The sequence below is a fragment of the Taudactylus pleione genome, unplaced genomic scaffold (genome assembly GCF_031769625.1).
Source record: "Taudactylus pleione unplaced genomic scaffold, aTauple2 ptg000306l, whole genome shotgun sequence".
In the NCBI taxonomy this organism is placed as follows: domain Eukaryota; kingdom Metazoa; phylum Chordata; class Amphibia; order Anura; family Myobatrachidae; genus Taudactylus; species Taudactylus pleione.
Window position 1 is genome coordinate 2,604,745 of NW_028284707.1, and position 15,000 is coordinate 2,619,744.

Here is a 15,000-nt window from a genome sequence, read left to right on the forward strand (position 1 = left end):
AGCAGAGCTTGGCTAGCATTCCCCATTTGAGAGAGACGAGTCGGTTGCTACTTTAGGGGAGAACCATGTCTTCATCTTAGGGAGGGACCAGCACTGTGCTAGTTAAGGGGAGGTGGTACTACCCAGGATAGCTTGCGCACGGGGTGGAAAACTCCACCCCATTTTGGTAAAGCGAACAATTATTATGAGCTGTAGACCGAGGTAGCACTGCTTTTTCACCACCATGACTAATTAATTCAATTTCTAATCTGATCTAAATAAATTTGGCTGTGACCTCTTTTTTCCAATTCTATACAGTTGTCTGTGTCTTATTTATTAGTTAAGTTAAGCTTAAGAGTGGTGTTTAAAATAATAAAACTATGGGTGACATTCATTTCTTTTATATTTATTTTATGTATGATTTGTCTATATTACTTTTGTTTATTATTAAATAATTTCATGTTTATAAATCACTCTGTGTTTACTAATGTCCCAACATAAGTATTAGAGCGCAGTATTTCATTGTTCGGTTTTTGCAAGTGAGGTTGACAATCACCTCTTCCCTTCACTGCTGCATTAATACTTGATCCTCCTGCCTGTCTGGCGCTGGGTATAAATTCTTTCTCCATTGAGGGGAAAAAGGCAAGAGTAACCAGACCACTGGAGCCAAAAGACTCTTGGGGAGGGGGGGGGGCATCAGGAAGCTGGTTGGCACGTGACTGCCTGTTATAAAAAGGAGACCTGCACTGACCATTGGTCCCTCCTGAGGTGGCATTCAGAATGGGAAAGCCTGCGCACAGGGTAGTTGTTTGCTGAGCCTCAATAAAGTGTGAGAATTAAACTAAGACAGCAGAGAGCTACCCCCTTTTTGGGGAAATTGCTATAGTTTATTTTTAAGAACTTAAATAGAAGTTTATGTGGTAGAAAATATACTGTTCAGTGTTAGGGATAGGACAGGGAGTTCTACTCACTAGTGAAAAGTTACCCTGTTGTAGTGTTATCAATTTCTTTAGGAAATGTATAACTTGTTACAAATTAAGCTTTATCCTGGTTCCCGCAGTGTTTGTATCTAATTTATGAGATGTGGACTCATTAACTCAGTTTATTCTTAAGGCTGGGTATCCACTAATAGACGGAGAAACGAGAGCACAATTACGACACTGTAATCGTGCTGTCGTTTCACAGTCTGTGATGTGCCTACACTGAGCATTCAGTCGTTCAGTGTAGGCACATCCATCATCCATCCGTGATCGCCAGTTTGACCAGCAGTACGGGCGATGATAGATGTCAAAAACGACCAGTGGGCGGGTGCACCACTGGTCGTTTTTGACATTTAAAAGCCCGATATGCGGCCGTTTACTGGGCGATTGCACGATTACGATGTCGTAATCATGCAATCGCTCAGTAAGGTCGCGTTGTGGATAAGCACCTTTACTGTGCAAATCTCAGCCCCTGGAGGCGGCGGGTGACATCACATCGTCTTCACATAATCGGCCACCACCAACGCGTTTCATCAATTATTAGGACTTTTATTGTGAATGTTCAATATTGTTCTAATGTATTGCCTTTAGACTGTTTATGTACATCGCACAACCCAGCCTAACTTAATATTCTCTGCCTCGCATAAAGAAACGTCTGCTTCTGAAAAAGGGACTTGATCATTCTGTTTGGGGGGTGACACTCATTACCTCTCTGGTGGAACAAAAAAAAAAGGTAAATCAAAATAACACAGAGGGATTCACCACTACCTGGCAAAGTATGAACGTATTCATCATCTGCCTCTAATACACCCGTCGTGGTATTACAATTACAGCATACTATAGAATAGTAAGACCAGTCCAGGCCAGTGAGGTGTTAGTAAGTAACCTTTAAATTATAAATACACTGGAATTGAAATTAGAGCTGTTGTATATTTTTTTATTGTGCATTTCTAGATGCAATAAATCATTTTAAGCATCAAAATATATGTGCACAGTGTTTTTTTTAAGTTACATCCTGTATCGAAACAAAAAAGTTCAGTCAACAGTATATTCAGTGCCCTGGTGGAAAGATAATGCCGGGCGTCCCCTGCAATTGGTAGAAATTAACAGAGGGGCTGTCGAAAAATCTATGATTTTAGCTCATTGAAGGGGAGATGTATCAAGACTTGGAGAGAGATAAAATTGAGAATTTGCCCAAAGCAACCAATCAGCTCCTGCCATATCATAGACAGTGCTAGATAAATGACAGTTAGAAGCGGATTGGTTGATTTGGGCAACTTCTCCACTTTATCTCTCTCCAAGGCTTGGTACACCTCCCCCTGATAATAGAGTAAGGAATAATTTGTTCCTCTGCTCAGGTTCAGACATACAAATATACTGTACTTCAAACATCTTCTTCACTTTAAAAGCATTTAAACTTGTATTTGTGGATTTACACTTCTAAGGGGCATATTCAATTAGCCACAGGAGTTCACCCACGACTAATTGCCAGCCCAAAGTTCAGCAGCATGGGGAATAGCTATTCAATTAAATAGCTTATTCCCTGCATCGTTAAATCGGGACTCGTGCGCGTAAACACACTGATTCCGCGAAAACTGCGGAATCAGTGTGTTTTTCCCCGAATAGGCCGTTTTTACATGGATTTTACCTCCCACCTCTATGAGGTGCGTGGTAAAGTCCGACTGCGGGGACTCACGCTGGGTCTCAGGGACTCCCGCTCGAGGAATCCCCCTTAATTGAATCGGATCAGCGCGACAATTAGCCACGGGGTGAACTCCCGCGGCTAATTGAATATGCCCCTAAGACTTGGTTTTCATTTATTTGTGGATCCCCATCAGCGGCGGAGAAACGCGTTGTCAGACTCACTAGTGACTACCAGTTGGTGCCAGCCCAGCATATTTCTTTTGCACATACTGTAACTGTGGGGGTACCATACCAGGGACCCCAGATTTTCAGAAGTACTCGAGATCATTATAAGCAAAAGGGAGTAATAGAAAATAAATCCTACTGTAATGTCTGACAAATTCTTTTATTGAAACAACACATTAATAAACCCTTGAAAGCCTAGCGATTTGGCTGGACGAATTACATTATTTGCATTTGTAGTTCTCATCCTGTCATTCTGATCCGCGCTGTAATACTTTCTTCAGTATCTTTATACCTGGTGATAAAAAATACACAAGGTCGACCATGATATATTTCTGATGCTTTGTGCAATGAATTGTGCACACAGGTTATAGGCTAGTTCTGTACATGGCTTAAGAGTTATCAGAAACAAGTACTTATATAGCACGGCAGAGCATGGCTCTTAAAATAATAATCAGAATTAAGACAATTAAAAGGACAGGTCCGATGTGATCACCAATAAAAGCTGGTGGGATTGGGTTCCCCTGCAGCTCCCTATACTACCCACCTATATACCTCTCAACTACTGGACCCCGCTGCCTTTGTGGGTCCTCTCCAGGGGCAAACGCAGGATTTTTTGGGGGGGTTTCCACAAAAAAAAAATTATATGTATATATTGTTGGACATACAATACAAACAAAAACCGAGAACAACTAGCTAGACCATATTAAAACCTACATAAAGAGAAAGGGGTCAGGAGAAGGGGAAAAAGAGAGAGAAAAAGAAAGAAAAGTGTCTCAATTTACTGCTATATCTAAATTATTTGCTTCCATTACTGAAGTACTGGCTCCCTCTTGTGGCAACTTGTTGTAATTTCTCTATATGTACAATTACGTCACTCTTTAACAGCTGCATTTGACATCTTAGCACCTCGCATATGGCTCCCTAAACACCAGATTTCATACCCTCTGGGAGTCTATTCACTGGCCTTATCATCTTAATCATCTCTCTGACCTCTCTCCGACGGTGAACTGCCTTTACCGTCATGAACAGATCCAATACGAGAACCAAGAAACCAAGTGGCGATATCGCTCAACATTTCGCGAAAAACGACAAAATGTCACAACCGCAAAATTCTACTTCTCCCTCACTTCCGCTTCAAGATGAAGATAGATCCTCTTCCCCTGCCCTCTCTACCAAGGACGATATCCTAGCCCTAAGGTCACTAATTACCGATTTTAAAGATTCCTTGGAGACCAAACTTGACAAGGCAGTTTTATCTATTAAAACAGATATCTCCTCCTTGGCCTCTAGAACATCTAAACTGGAATCACATCAGGATATTCTTCATAAAGCTCAGACTGAGACCGACAAAGATCTAGATCATATAGCTCAAGAACTTTCTGATCTTTGCACGAAAAATGAAGATCTTGAGAACCGTGAAAGAAGAAATAACCTCCGTATACGTAATGTACCAGAATCAATAACCTCAGAATCTTTGAAGCCCTACCTTCATAAGATGTTCTCTTTTATCCTCCCAGATCTGGGCTCTCGTCACATGCCTCTGAAACAGGCACATAGAGCACTCAGACCCAAACCTCGGGAGGGCGACCCCCCAAAAGATGTCATTATAAGATTTCTCAGTTTCAAAGATAAAGAATCTATCCTAGCCCCAACCCGAGGCAAACCTCACATCCTATACGAGAATACCAAACTTCAGTTCTATCAAGACCTTGCACCTACCACAATTATTAAAAGAAGAGAACTTGGAGAACTAACAAGGGCTCTACGTGAACGTGGAATTCGATCCCGCAGGGGTTTCCCCTTCAAACTTATTATCGATCTACGCGGTAAAACGATTATTATCCGAGACCCTAGAGAGGGTAAAGACTTGCTGACTCACCTTGAAGAATCCGGACCCCCTCCTCATTCAACTAATGACAGCACTTGAACTTTTCCTTCATCGAAAATGAACGTATACTCGTCTAATAGGTTTTGTTTTTTTATATGAATCCTACTCAGTCATACCTATTACCTTGGATCCTTGACTCCCACCTTTAAATCAATACCCAAGACGATCTATATCCTTTTTTTGCTAATATAGACTGTTCTTATTACGAAATCTATACACCATGATTTTTTGTTTTCCTACCTGTATGTAGTTGTTTATCCATAGGTTGTACATCAGTCGTTTACCAAATATTCTAGAACATGTTATATAAGTCTTTCAAACTTACTTCAGCTTCCATTCATAGCCAATACCTTATTTAATGGTTCTTGAAGTTCTTATTATTGGATTATATATATTAATTATATGTTTTTTCTAATACAATATAGGCCTTATCATACATTCATTATTTTTAGAACACACCCAGAGGGTTCTATCTAAATTCAATTTTGTTTAGATTCATTTATATTTAGCCAGTGAATATTTTGTATACTAAAAATTTTTTTTTGTCTGTTTTCTTTTTTATTTTTATTATTTTCATATTTTCTAGAGGTTATAGAAATCAAGTTTCTTAAACCACTCTGGACTCTTAAGTCCTAATCTCTGTGTGTGTTATCCTCCGCTGGACTCGGGGATTTCATAACTGGTCTTCTCCCTTACCCTTACCCCCCTTTTTTTTATTTTCTCCTCCCCCTACCCCTTAGGCGAGTCGGGACCCAACGTTTATTTATTTCCCCCCTAAACCTAGTCTTGTATTCTAAAATCCGTTAAAATGCCTTTGACCTTCGCTTCCATGAACGTCAAGGGTCTCAATACGCCTCAGAAGCGATCATTATTATTTCACTCCATTCGTGGCCTTCAAGCTGGCATTGTACTTCTACAGGAAACCCACTTTCGTACCTCCTCTCACCCGTCTCTCCAATCTAAATATTTCTCAAATGTGTTTTACTCCTCCAGCCCGACTAAACATAACGGTGTAGCTATACTAATCAATAATAAACTACTCTTTGTTCAAGACTCTGTCTTTACCGACACAGATGGCAGGTTCATTATTATAACATCAAAATTGGGACATTTAGATTTGACGATAGCTAATATATATGCTCCTAACACAAACCAAATTTCCTTCTTCAATTCATTTTTTTCAACTCTAAATAAATGAAGGAAGGGTTGTCTCATTGTAGGTGGGGACTTTAATGCTGTCCTTAATCCAGACCTAGATAAATCGCACTCTCCAAACTGTTCCCAAGCACATCAACTAAGTAAATCTCTTAATAAACATCTGCGAGAATTGGGACTTTTCGACGCATGGCGAGTATTTAATCCCTCTTCTCGCGACTATACTTTCCCCCCCCTTCATCAAACCTATTCTAGAATTGATTAGTTTCTCTGTTGCACTCAATTTTCAGAACACATAATCGATTCCTCTATTCTACCCAATATATGGTCGGACCATTCTATTCTTACAATCGCTCTCAATCTCCTAGAGACACCTATGTCTAAACATTCTTGGCGCTTAAATGCAACACTTCTGAAGATACCTCAATTTCAAGAAAAAATTGGATCTGCATTGACCGATTATTTTTCTATTAATAAAGCAAATTCCCCCTGTTCACCCTTGGTTTGGGAAGCCCACAAATCGGTTATACGCGGACGTATAATTAGCTATGCCTCCTATAGAAATAAGACTAATAAACTTCAATTAGCTCATTTGACTGAAGAAGTTCAAAGATTAGAAACCTCTCACAAAAACAATCCTTCCCATATTTATAAAAAAACTTACATCAGCTAAAAATGATCTTAACGCCCTTCTGGCGGAAAAAAACGAGAAATCCATCCGCTGGCTTAACCAGCGTTTCAAAAAAAAAGTAATAAGGCGGACACTCTACTAGCCAACAGATTAAAATCCCGGAAAGCTAAATCTGCCATTCAAGCCCTTAGAGATGACAATGGGGAATCTCAATACAACCCAGTAGCCATAAATACTATTTTTAAGACCTATTATAGTCACCTATATAACCTTCCAGGATCAGCCAGTTCAGATCCCAATGTTGACTCTCAAACTGTAGATTATTTATCTTCATGTGATCTTCCCTGTATTGACCAACAATTGTCGGGAACACTTGGACTTCCCATAACAGAAGAGGAAACTTGTAATGCCCTGAAATCACAAAAACCATCTAAAGCACCTGGCCCTGATGGATTCCCAATAGCCTACTACAAAACGTTCCAAGCCTCCTTAATTCCACATCTTACTGAGATGTTCAACCAGATTTTGAATGGTGAAACTTTTCACCCCTCTACCACTAGAGCTACCAACACAGTCATTCCCAAACCAGGTAAGGATCCACTCCTCACCTCTAATTACCGACCTATTTCATGACCAGGTGGGCTTTGTTCCGTCCAGGCAGGCACTTGATAATACTAGGCGAACAGTGGACATTATTCACTATATAAATAATCATCAACTTCCTTCTCTTGTGCTTGCTCTGGACGCAGAGAAAGCCTTTGATATTGTTTCCTGGTCATTTATGATGCACACGCTTACTACTTTTGGCCTCGGGGTAAATTTCTACAAGCTATTAAATCCCTTTACTTTAACCCAACTGCATCTGTTCTTGCTAGGGGGATACTGTTGGATCCTTTTTCTATAACTAATGGCACCCGACAAGGCTGCCCGTTATCGCCCCTTATATTTGCATTGATTATTGAACCGCTGGCTAGGAGAATACGGGCTATGCCTGACATATCTGGTGTAACTATTGGAAACTCTCAATACACTCTCTCTTTATTTGCTGATGATATTCTTCTTACTTTGACTAAACCACTCACCTCTCTACCAAACTTATTTCACGAATTGTCCCTATATGGAGACCTGTCGGGCTACAAAGTCAATCAAACTAAATCTGAAGCTCTTCACATTCACCTCCCGGGTGATCTGAAACGGCTATTGCAATTGAATTTTAATTTCCATTGGAGAATAGACTATTTGCGATATCTTGGGGTTAATATTACTAAAACATATGATCACCTATATAAAGCGAATTATCCTCCTTTGTTTAAAACAATTGAACAGGATATTCTACAATGGAAAACTTATTTTATCTCATGGATCGGGCGTATTAATGCAATAAAGATGAATGTTCTACCAAAACTGCTTTATTTGTTTCAGACTCTACCTGTGGCAATACCAACCCAAGTCCTCAACCAACTCCAATCTTTGTATTGTAAATTTATATGGAACTATAAAAGACCCCGTATACGTCGAGATATATTAGCCAGAAGATCATCAGATGGAGGCCTAGGTTTGCCTCTTCTACTACGCTACTATAAAGCTTCTCAATTGAGTCAGATGGTGGCCTGGCATGCTCGTAGTTTTACTAAACGCTGGGTTGACCTCGAGAATGATTTAGTGGGTTTTGATTCAATCTCACATTTGCCTTGATTACCTTGCAAATACAGACCACGCACTGCCCTCTCCGTACCAACGGTAGCTCTGACACTCTTCATATGGGATAATCTTAATAAAAAACTCTCTCTCTCCAACTACCCATCTCCTCAAACCCCCATATGGAACAACCCTTCCTTCCCACCAGACCTCTCACATACCATGGTATCTACCTGGTCCAGGGCGGGTATTACTCGCCTTTGTCACATTATAGGACAATTCGCCCCTCAAACATTTAATGATATTCAGGAAAAACACAGCATCCCCAACTCGTTACACCATCAATACTTGCAAATTCGCCACTTTACCACCTCTTTATTTTCCACTACCTCACCTTGAAATCCCTCTCCTATAGAAAGATACTGATTTCACCGATCTACTGACAAGGGTACTATATCTTTTCTTTACCATTCTATATTGGCACCGGAATCCCCCTTATCCTCGACACACGAACTAGCATGGCAGGCAGATTTGGGACACCCATTGGGCGGTGACACCTGGGAGACAATACATCATACTATTTCTAAATGTTCCATTAGTGTGGTAATCAAAGAAAATTCATATAAAGTTCTCACCAGGTGGTATTTAGTCCCAGAACGCCTCCATCATATGTACCCCAACACCCCTTTAACCTCTGCTGGAGACAGTGTGGTCATGTTGGCACATTTTTCATATTTGGTGGTCGTGCCCAAAGATAGTGCCATTCTGGAATATGGTCTGCTCCCTCATATCATCTGCTGTTACCCTACCTTTCTCCATTTCCCCCGCTAACATTTTACTCTGTGTCCCGATTGATCAGGTTTCCAAAGACGCTAACAAATGAATTCTCCACATCTCCTGTGCAGCCAAATACCAACTGGCACGCAACTGGAAAAAAAATAACACCCCAACTGAACAAGAACTTTTAAATAGAATCTGGTTTGTTCTAAAATGGAGTATACTACCAGCCTCTTGAATAACTCAGGCCCTGATTCAGAGCCGGACGCTCTGACAGAGCGCTCGCTCTGAATAAGGGCCGGCCTTCTTGTTTTTTAGAGCGACCACCCACAGCTATAGCGAGCGGCCAGGAAGATGGTCGCGATGGTCAAGACCATCGCGACCATCGGGCTTGCGACGAGACCCTTGTGGTAGGGTCTCGTGGCCGCAAGCCCCAGAGAGATTTCGGCTCAGTGTGATGTCAGTGGGGCCGCCCCCAAACGGAGGCGTTCACATGGGAATCAAGCCCTCAGTGCATAGATTTAATTCAATTTGGTCACCCAGGTACTCCTCCCAAGCAATTCCTCTCCCAGGTCTTTCATGAATCACACCCCCTATATCTATTCCTGATGTTTTCATTTATTATTTTATACCATGTTGTCGTGACTCGCTGACACACTCCCCCTCCTCCTTTTTTAACTTCTATACTTTCCCTTCATCCCAAACTGAACTTTACTTTTTATCACATCTTACCAATGTTGTTATGAATACTTCAGCTAATTTGAAATTGAGGAAAATATTATCTTATTATGATGTCACCGGTGTATTCTTTCTATATGACTATATATATTGTTTTTGAATAATATATCTATTATATCTGCAGTATGTTGACTTTTCTGGCCCCCTATGGTACATAAATCTGCATAAATTGAAGAATCTTCTTTCTTTGGGATGGGGTAAGATAGGTGCATTACATACAGTTCACCGTACATGTCCTCCCCCACTATGTATCATCTAGAGATTGTGGGTCTGATTCAGTAGTGAACGTAAATGTGATTACAGATGCACACTGAGAGATTGTTTGCCATTGCTCGTGCGTATAAGCCGCACAGCGCGTGCGCAGCAATTGCCCTGCGATTATGGACGCACAGAGCGAAACCACGCAAGGTAAGTAACAGGCTGTCAGCGTTTGAGGTTGGTGACAGTGGGGTGGTCAGAAAAACGCAGGGCGTGTCTATCCGTTTGAACGCCGTTTCATGGGCGTGCATAAATAAGCTACTGCGATTGCATACACCGCATGAGAGCCCTCTGCATGCGAGGAGACATGAAGTGTCTGCGGCTGGACAGACCTGTTGTAAATGGTCGTGTGACTGACCAATGTGCGTCGATGGTACCGATGTTTATGCAGATCGGCGACATTGGACGGATATGAGAAAGCAGCAGTGGGTGTCTTTATGGTGGCTGAGCTGTGGCAGGTATGAGCGTATTTTCGCAGTTGCGTTCCGTACGAAATCGCAGCTGCGATCGGTACTGAATCAGGCCCTGTATCTAACCAACAATACCTGCTCCCCCCACCTCTCAGCGCTCCTGCCTGCCTAATAATAAGAATTACTGGGTTTGCCGGCAAATACTTCCACATACACGGTATGGCTAAATCTATTTAACATGAGCACCGACACATTTACTATTCAGTTATCGCCCTCTCGGCGATAGCAATAGATAATCATGGGAACATGGTTTATTGTTTTAATAAAGCATTTGAATGTGTACATTATTTTGTAAAATAGTCCTATACGTATTCTATTTTCTGTTCCCTGGATTTACTGGTCCAAGTATTTTCCCCTGGGATAGGTCGCATCCATACCATCCGACTCTCCCCTATTGCTGTAATGGACTAGCATATCGAAATACCTGGGCATATGGAATACGGGTAACCCCTCTGATTACAGGTCTCTTGAGACTGAACTTGTGGCAGAATTCTTTCAAAATAAATGACACTTGAAGCTGACAATGAGAAAGCTGGGGGAAGGCCAGTGTGCGTCAGGGAGTTCTAGTAGCCAGGACCCGTACCTGTGGCAACCGGGTTACTATGATTTGTTGCTTTACAACACCAAATTTAGAATACATTTTTTCACTTTGGGGGAGATTTTTCAAGCCTTGGAGAGAGATAAAGTGGAGTAGTTGCCCATAGCAACCAATCAGCTTCTAAAGCTGGGTACAAACTAGGTTGACGGGTCGGTCTATCTGACGATTGGTAAGTGTCCGCCGACCGCCGGGCGATCGGCGGGTCCACCGTACACACAAACAGATGACCGATATATCTTTCAGAGCTGATCCGATATGTCTGTGAACAACGTCGTTCACAGACATATCGGGTGTACAATCCCGCCGATGTACTATAGATATATCGACCATTCAATGGAACAGCCGATATATCAGTGTGCACCCAGCTTTACTGTCATTTCAAAGACCTTGCTAGATAATTAACAGATAGAAGCCGATTGGTTTCTTTGAGTAACTTCTCCAGTTTATCTCTCTCTGAGGCTTGATACATCTCCCACTTTGTGTTTTCTAGGTATGCACTTGTGGATTCCTGTCAGTTTGAAGGCGATTTACTTACACAGGAGTAAAATGTCACTTGGGTAAGCAGTGGTCACACGAAACCATCCAGGCTCGCAGCACTTAAAGGCTTGTCCGGGAATTATGTAAAGCTTCTCATCAATACATTTTTTCCATAATTCCATCTCTGCTTCAAATGTCTGGGAAGCTAAAAACTAAACGTAGAAGACAAATTAGTGTAAACGACAAGAACTTTATTTAAAACTATTTTCATACCAACCAATGGTCCAAATTTTGTCGATTGGGATGTTCATCCCGTCAGAGTTGGGAGGTATTCTCCTGCTAAAATGCAGATCACTCACCACAATAATGGTCCCGCCACTATACCAAACTCACAAATGTTGGGTGGTATACTACATCTTAGACTTATAGGGGGAGATGTATCAAACCTTGGAGAGAGTGAAAGTGAAGGGAGATAAAGTACCAACCAATCAGTGTCTGTCATTTTTCAAACACGTAAAATGAGAGTTAGGAGCTGACTTGTTGGTTCTTTATCTCTTTTTCCAAGCTTTGATACATATCCCCCTCACTGTGATACTCTGGTTATGATGAAGCAAAGCTTGAGCGGAGCGGGGTGTGTTACAACTCACCAGCCGGTGACTGTATATAGCTTGCGTGTAGCAGTGCAGGATGCTGGAACAGCAGTTAATGCAGGATAATACGCCGGGTTTCTCAGAGCTAAATGGGAGACATTCATCTCCCATTATTTCACTCTCTCACAGTAAAGACAAGATGGCCCCACACATGCTCAGTAGTAACTTTGGTGGCCATCTTGGAACAGGAAATTAAGCCTCCCTGAACAAAATGGAGTCCGCACAGTAGCACACACTCCTTTATCAACAGACATTACAGGTTTAAGATTAGATTTAGAGTAAGGCTGCGGTTAAGGTTAGGTTTAGGGCTAAGGTAGGGCTCTAACAGTAGAAAATTTTATGTCAGCATGCCAACTGTTGACATTCACAATGTGCATGCTGACATGGCACATGTAAATGTAACAGGCATTGCGAATGTCCATATTTGTACCACACCCCTCTGGATGGTATGCGTTCGGCATCCCGGCGGTCTGAATGCCGATGCTTACCTTACCGGTACAAAAAGAAAAAGAACAAGTGCACAACTCCAACATTACTAATTATATATAATACATTTTGCAATAAAATTTTGCAATAAATAAATAAAAAGAGGTTTTAGCATAATCATGGCCATGGTTATGGGCCTACCCATCGCATCCAGGTAACCTCTTAGGGTTGGTCCCCCAAACCAGCCCAGCTGAGCCACCCCAGGGCATCACTCTAATGGCCATGATTATGCTAAAACCTCTATTTATTTATTGCAAAAAAAAGTTTCACAATATAACCAATGGGGGACAGGTGGGGAGGGGTGCTAGCCTAGGCTGAAGGAGTCTCCTGCCTTCAGGTGTGCATAGGAGCACACTAAATAGAGTATGTGAAAAAGGGCCCTGGACTGCACACCCTGAATATATACTGTATAATTGGAGGTGCTACCTGTTGAGACTATTGTTGCAGACACAAAAAGAAAAGCTTGGTAAGTTTCACAATATAGCATATCGGCCCGAAAACGGCAGTTTTGAGGTGATTTCCCGCAACATTTGTGTAATAAATAGGCCCCTTAGAGGCATGACAAGTGACTAAGGTGTGGCTTCATTGCTGTATAACAATATAATCAGATAGAATATCCTTCCCCTGCATTTGTGATATGTGATGCATGATAATGGTAATTGCAAGATATGCCATCCTCTAAATAAAGTAAAAATACACTATGACTTACCACACTGTCTCTCTGATGGTGCAGGCTGTAGTTCCTGTGTGACGTCTCTTCCAAGGTCTTCTTGTTGACAGTGTTGTGTATGCCTCAGGGTAGGAGGGAGAGTGTCTGCAGCCAGCCATCCTCAGTCCTCAGCCCCTCATCACCTTCCTCAGCCCTCAGCCTCTCATCGCCATCCTCAGCCCCCTCACCTTCCTCAGCCCTCAGCCTCTCATCACCATCCTCAGCCCCATGACCTTTGTCAGCTCGCAGCCCCTATCACCTTCCTCGGCCCCCGTCACCTTCCTCGGACCCCAGCCCCTCACCACCGCAGCCTGCCGAGACAGCATGCATGTATAGATCCCCTTCAGTGAATGTACCGGACGTCATGGGCAAGGATGATGTGCGGCGCCTGCGACGTGACTATGATGTCACGCAGTCACATCGCCAACTGCAAGGTCACGCCCAGCTCAGGTCATGCCTGAGCCACATGGAAGAGCCCAGCGCTGCCCAGGACACACAACAAGGGAGCTGCGCACTGGGTATGGGTCCAGCTACAACCTGAAATCCCAGTGTCATACATTATAACCTAGAACACGCCAGTTCCAGAACTGAATTTGTAGGGTAAATAGTACGGAAATGTTTTTCTTCCTAACACTGTTCTATGTCCTGAAGAATGCTGATGGGTCGGATACCGACAGTGGCATCCCAACGGTCAAAATCCACACTGATTTGGTAAGTATTTTAACTCAAATCTTAACACTAATTCACCCCTCCCGCAGCCAAACCCTAACCCACCCCTCCCACAGCCTAACCCTAACCCCTCTCGCAACCTAACCTTAACAATCCCCTCCCACAGCCAAACCCTAAGTGTCCCACCCCGCAGCCTAACCCTAAACCTCCCCCTACTGCCTAAACCTAACCTTAATACTCGCCATCAGTATTGTGACCATCTGCATTCTGATGGTTGGGATCCTGACTACATCCCGTACTGTATATGACTCTTATGTGACAATGTATTGATGGAGAACATACTTTCCTGAAGTCAGCCCACACATAGATCCCTGTGGACCAGCTGAACACAGGTATTCCGATCTCCTTCAGTCCAGCGCTAAGAGCCATCTGTGATTCCTTTAAGCGTTGTCTATTGATGGGAAGGAATACATTGTCCAGCCAGTCTATAACACATCACAATCAGAGAGGGCCATGAGCAGCACGTGGATACATGATTCATTCTCTCTTCTTCTAATAATAACAACAATAATATTAATAACTGTCAATATACCGATTACAGGAAAACCTGAGCAGGTCAGGCCCGGGGGAGTTTCGGAATCAGAAAAACATTGTATGTGTAACATACAATTTATGTGGATGGGTCTCGCTGACCTCAGGATACCGCGCATGCGCTAAGGAAAGAAATCGGCGACCGTGCTGATGCCAGATCAGACTGAGACACGCTAAAGGAGTTCGTTAGTGCATACGGATGGATCCATCTACCAGCAGAACACGATATGCGTGAAATGGGTGTTTCTGAGCAGTAACCATGGGATCGCAGCCGATTAAACTTTACACTGGGGGTGTGCACCAGCCACTTTTCGTGTTTTGTGTTTTGGTTTTGGATCTGGATCTTTCTTCGTGTTTTGGATTTGGATTGGTTTTGCCAAAACCACCCTTCCGTGTTTTGGGTTCTGGGTTTTGTGTTTTGGATCTGTATTTTTTTT

The 15,000-nt window shown here is 42.5% G+C and overlaps 1 protein-coding gene across 1 annotated transcript in view; it reads right to left on the reverse strand.

Moving 5' to 3' along the window:
- Positions 1-3,034: 3,034 nt before the first annotated feature.
- The window catches only part of LOC148511447 (1-aminocyclopropane-1-carboxylate synthase-like protein 1), a 60,642-nt gene continuing 48,676 nt past the window's right edge, over positions 3,035-15,000 (reverse strand). Inside the window, exons 12-14 of the mRNA XM_088442194.1 lie at positions 14,315-14,457; positions 11,517-11,670; positions 3,035-3,120 (exon numbers count right to left, since the gene is read on the reverse strand). Coding sequence (XP_088298320.1) covers positions 3,077-3,120; positions 11,517-11,670; positions 14,315-14,457 — 341 coding nt within the window. The 3' untranslated portion in view covers positions 3,035-3,076. The remainder of the gene's footprint in view (positions 3,121-11,516; positions 11,671-14,314; positions 14,458-15,000) is intronic.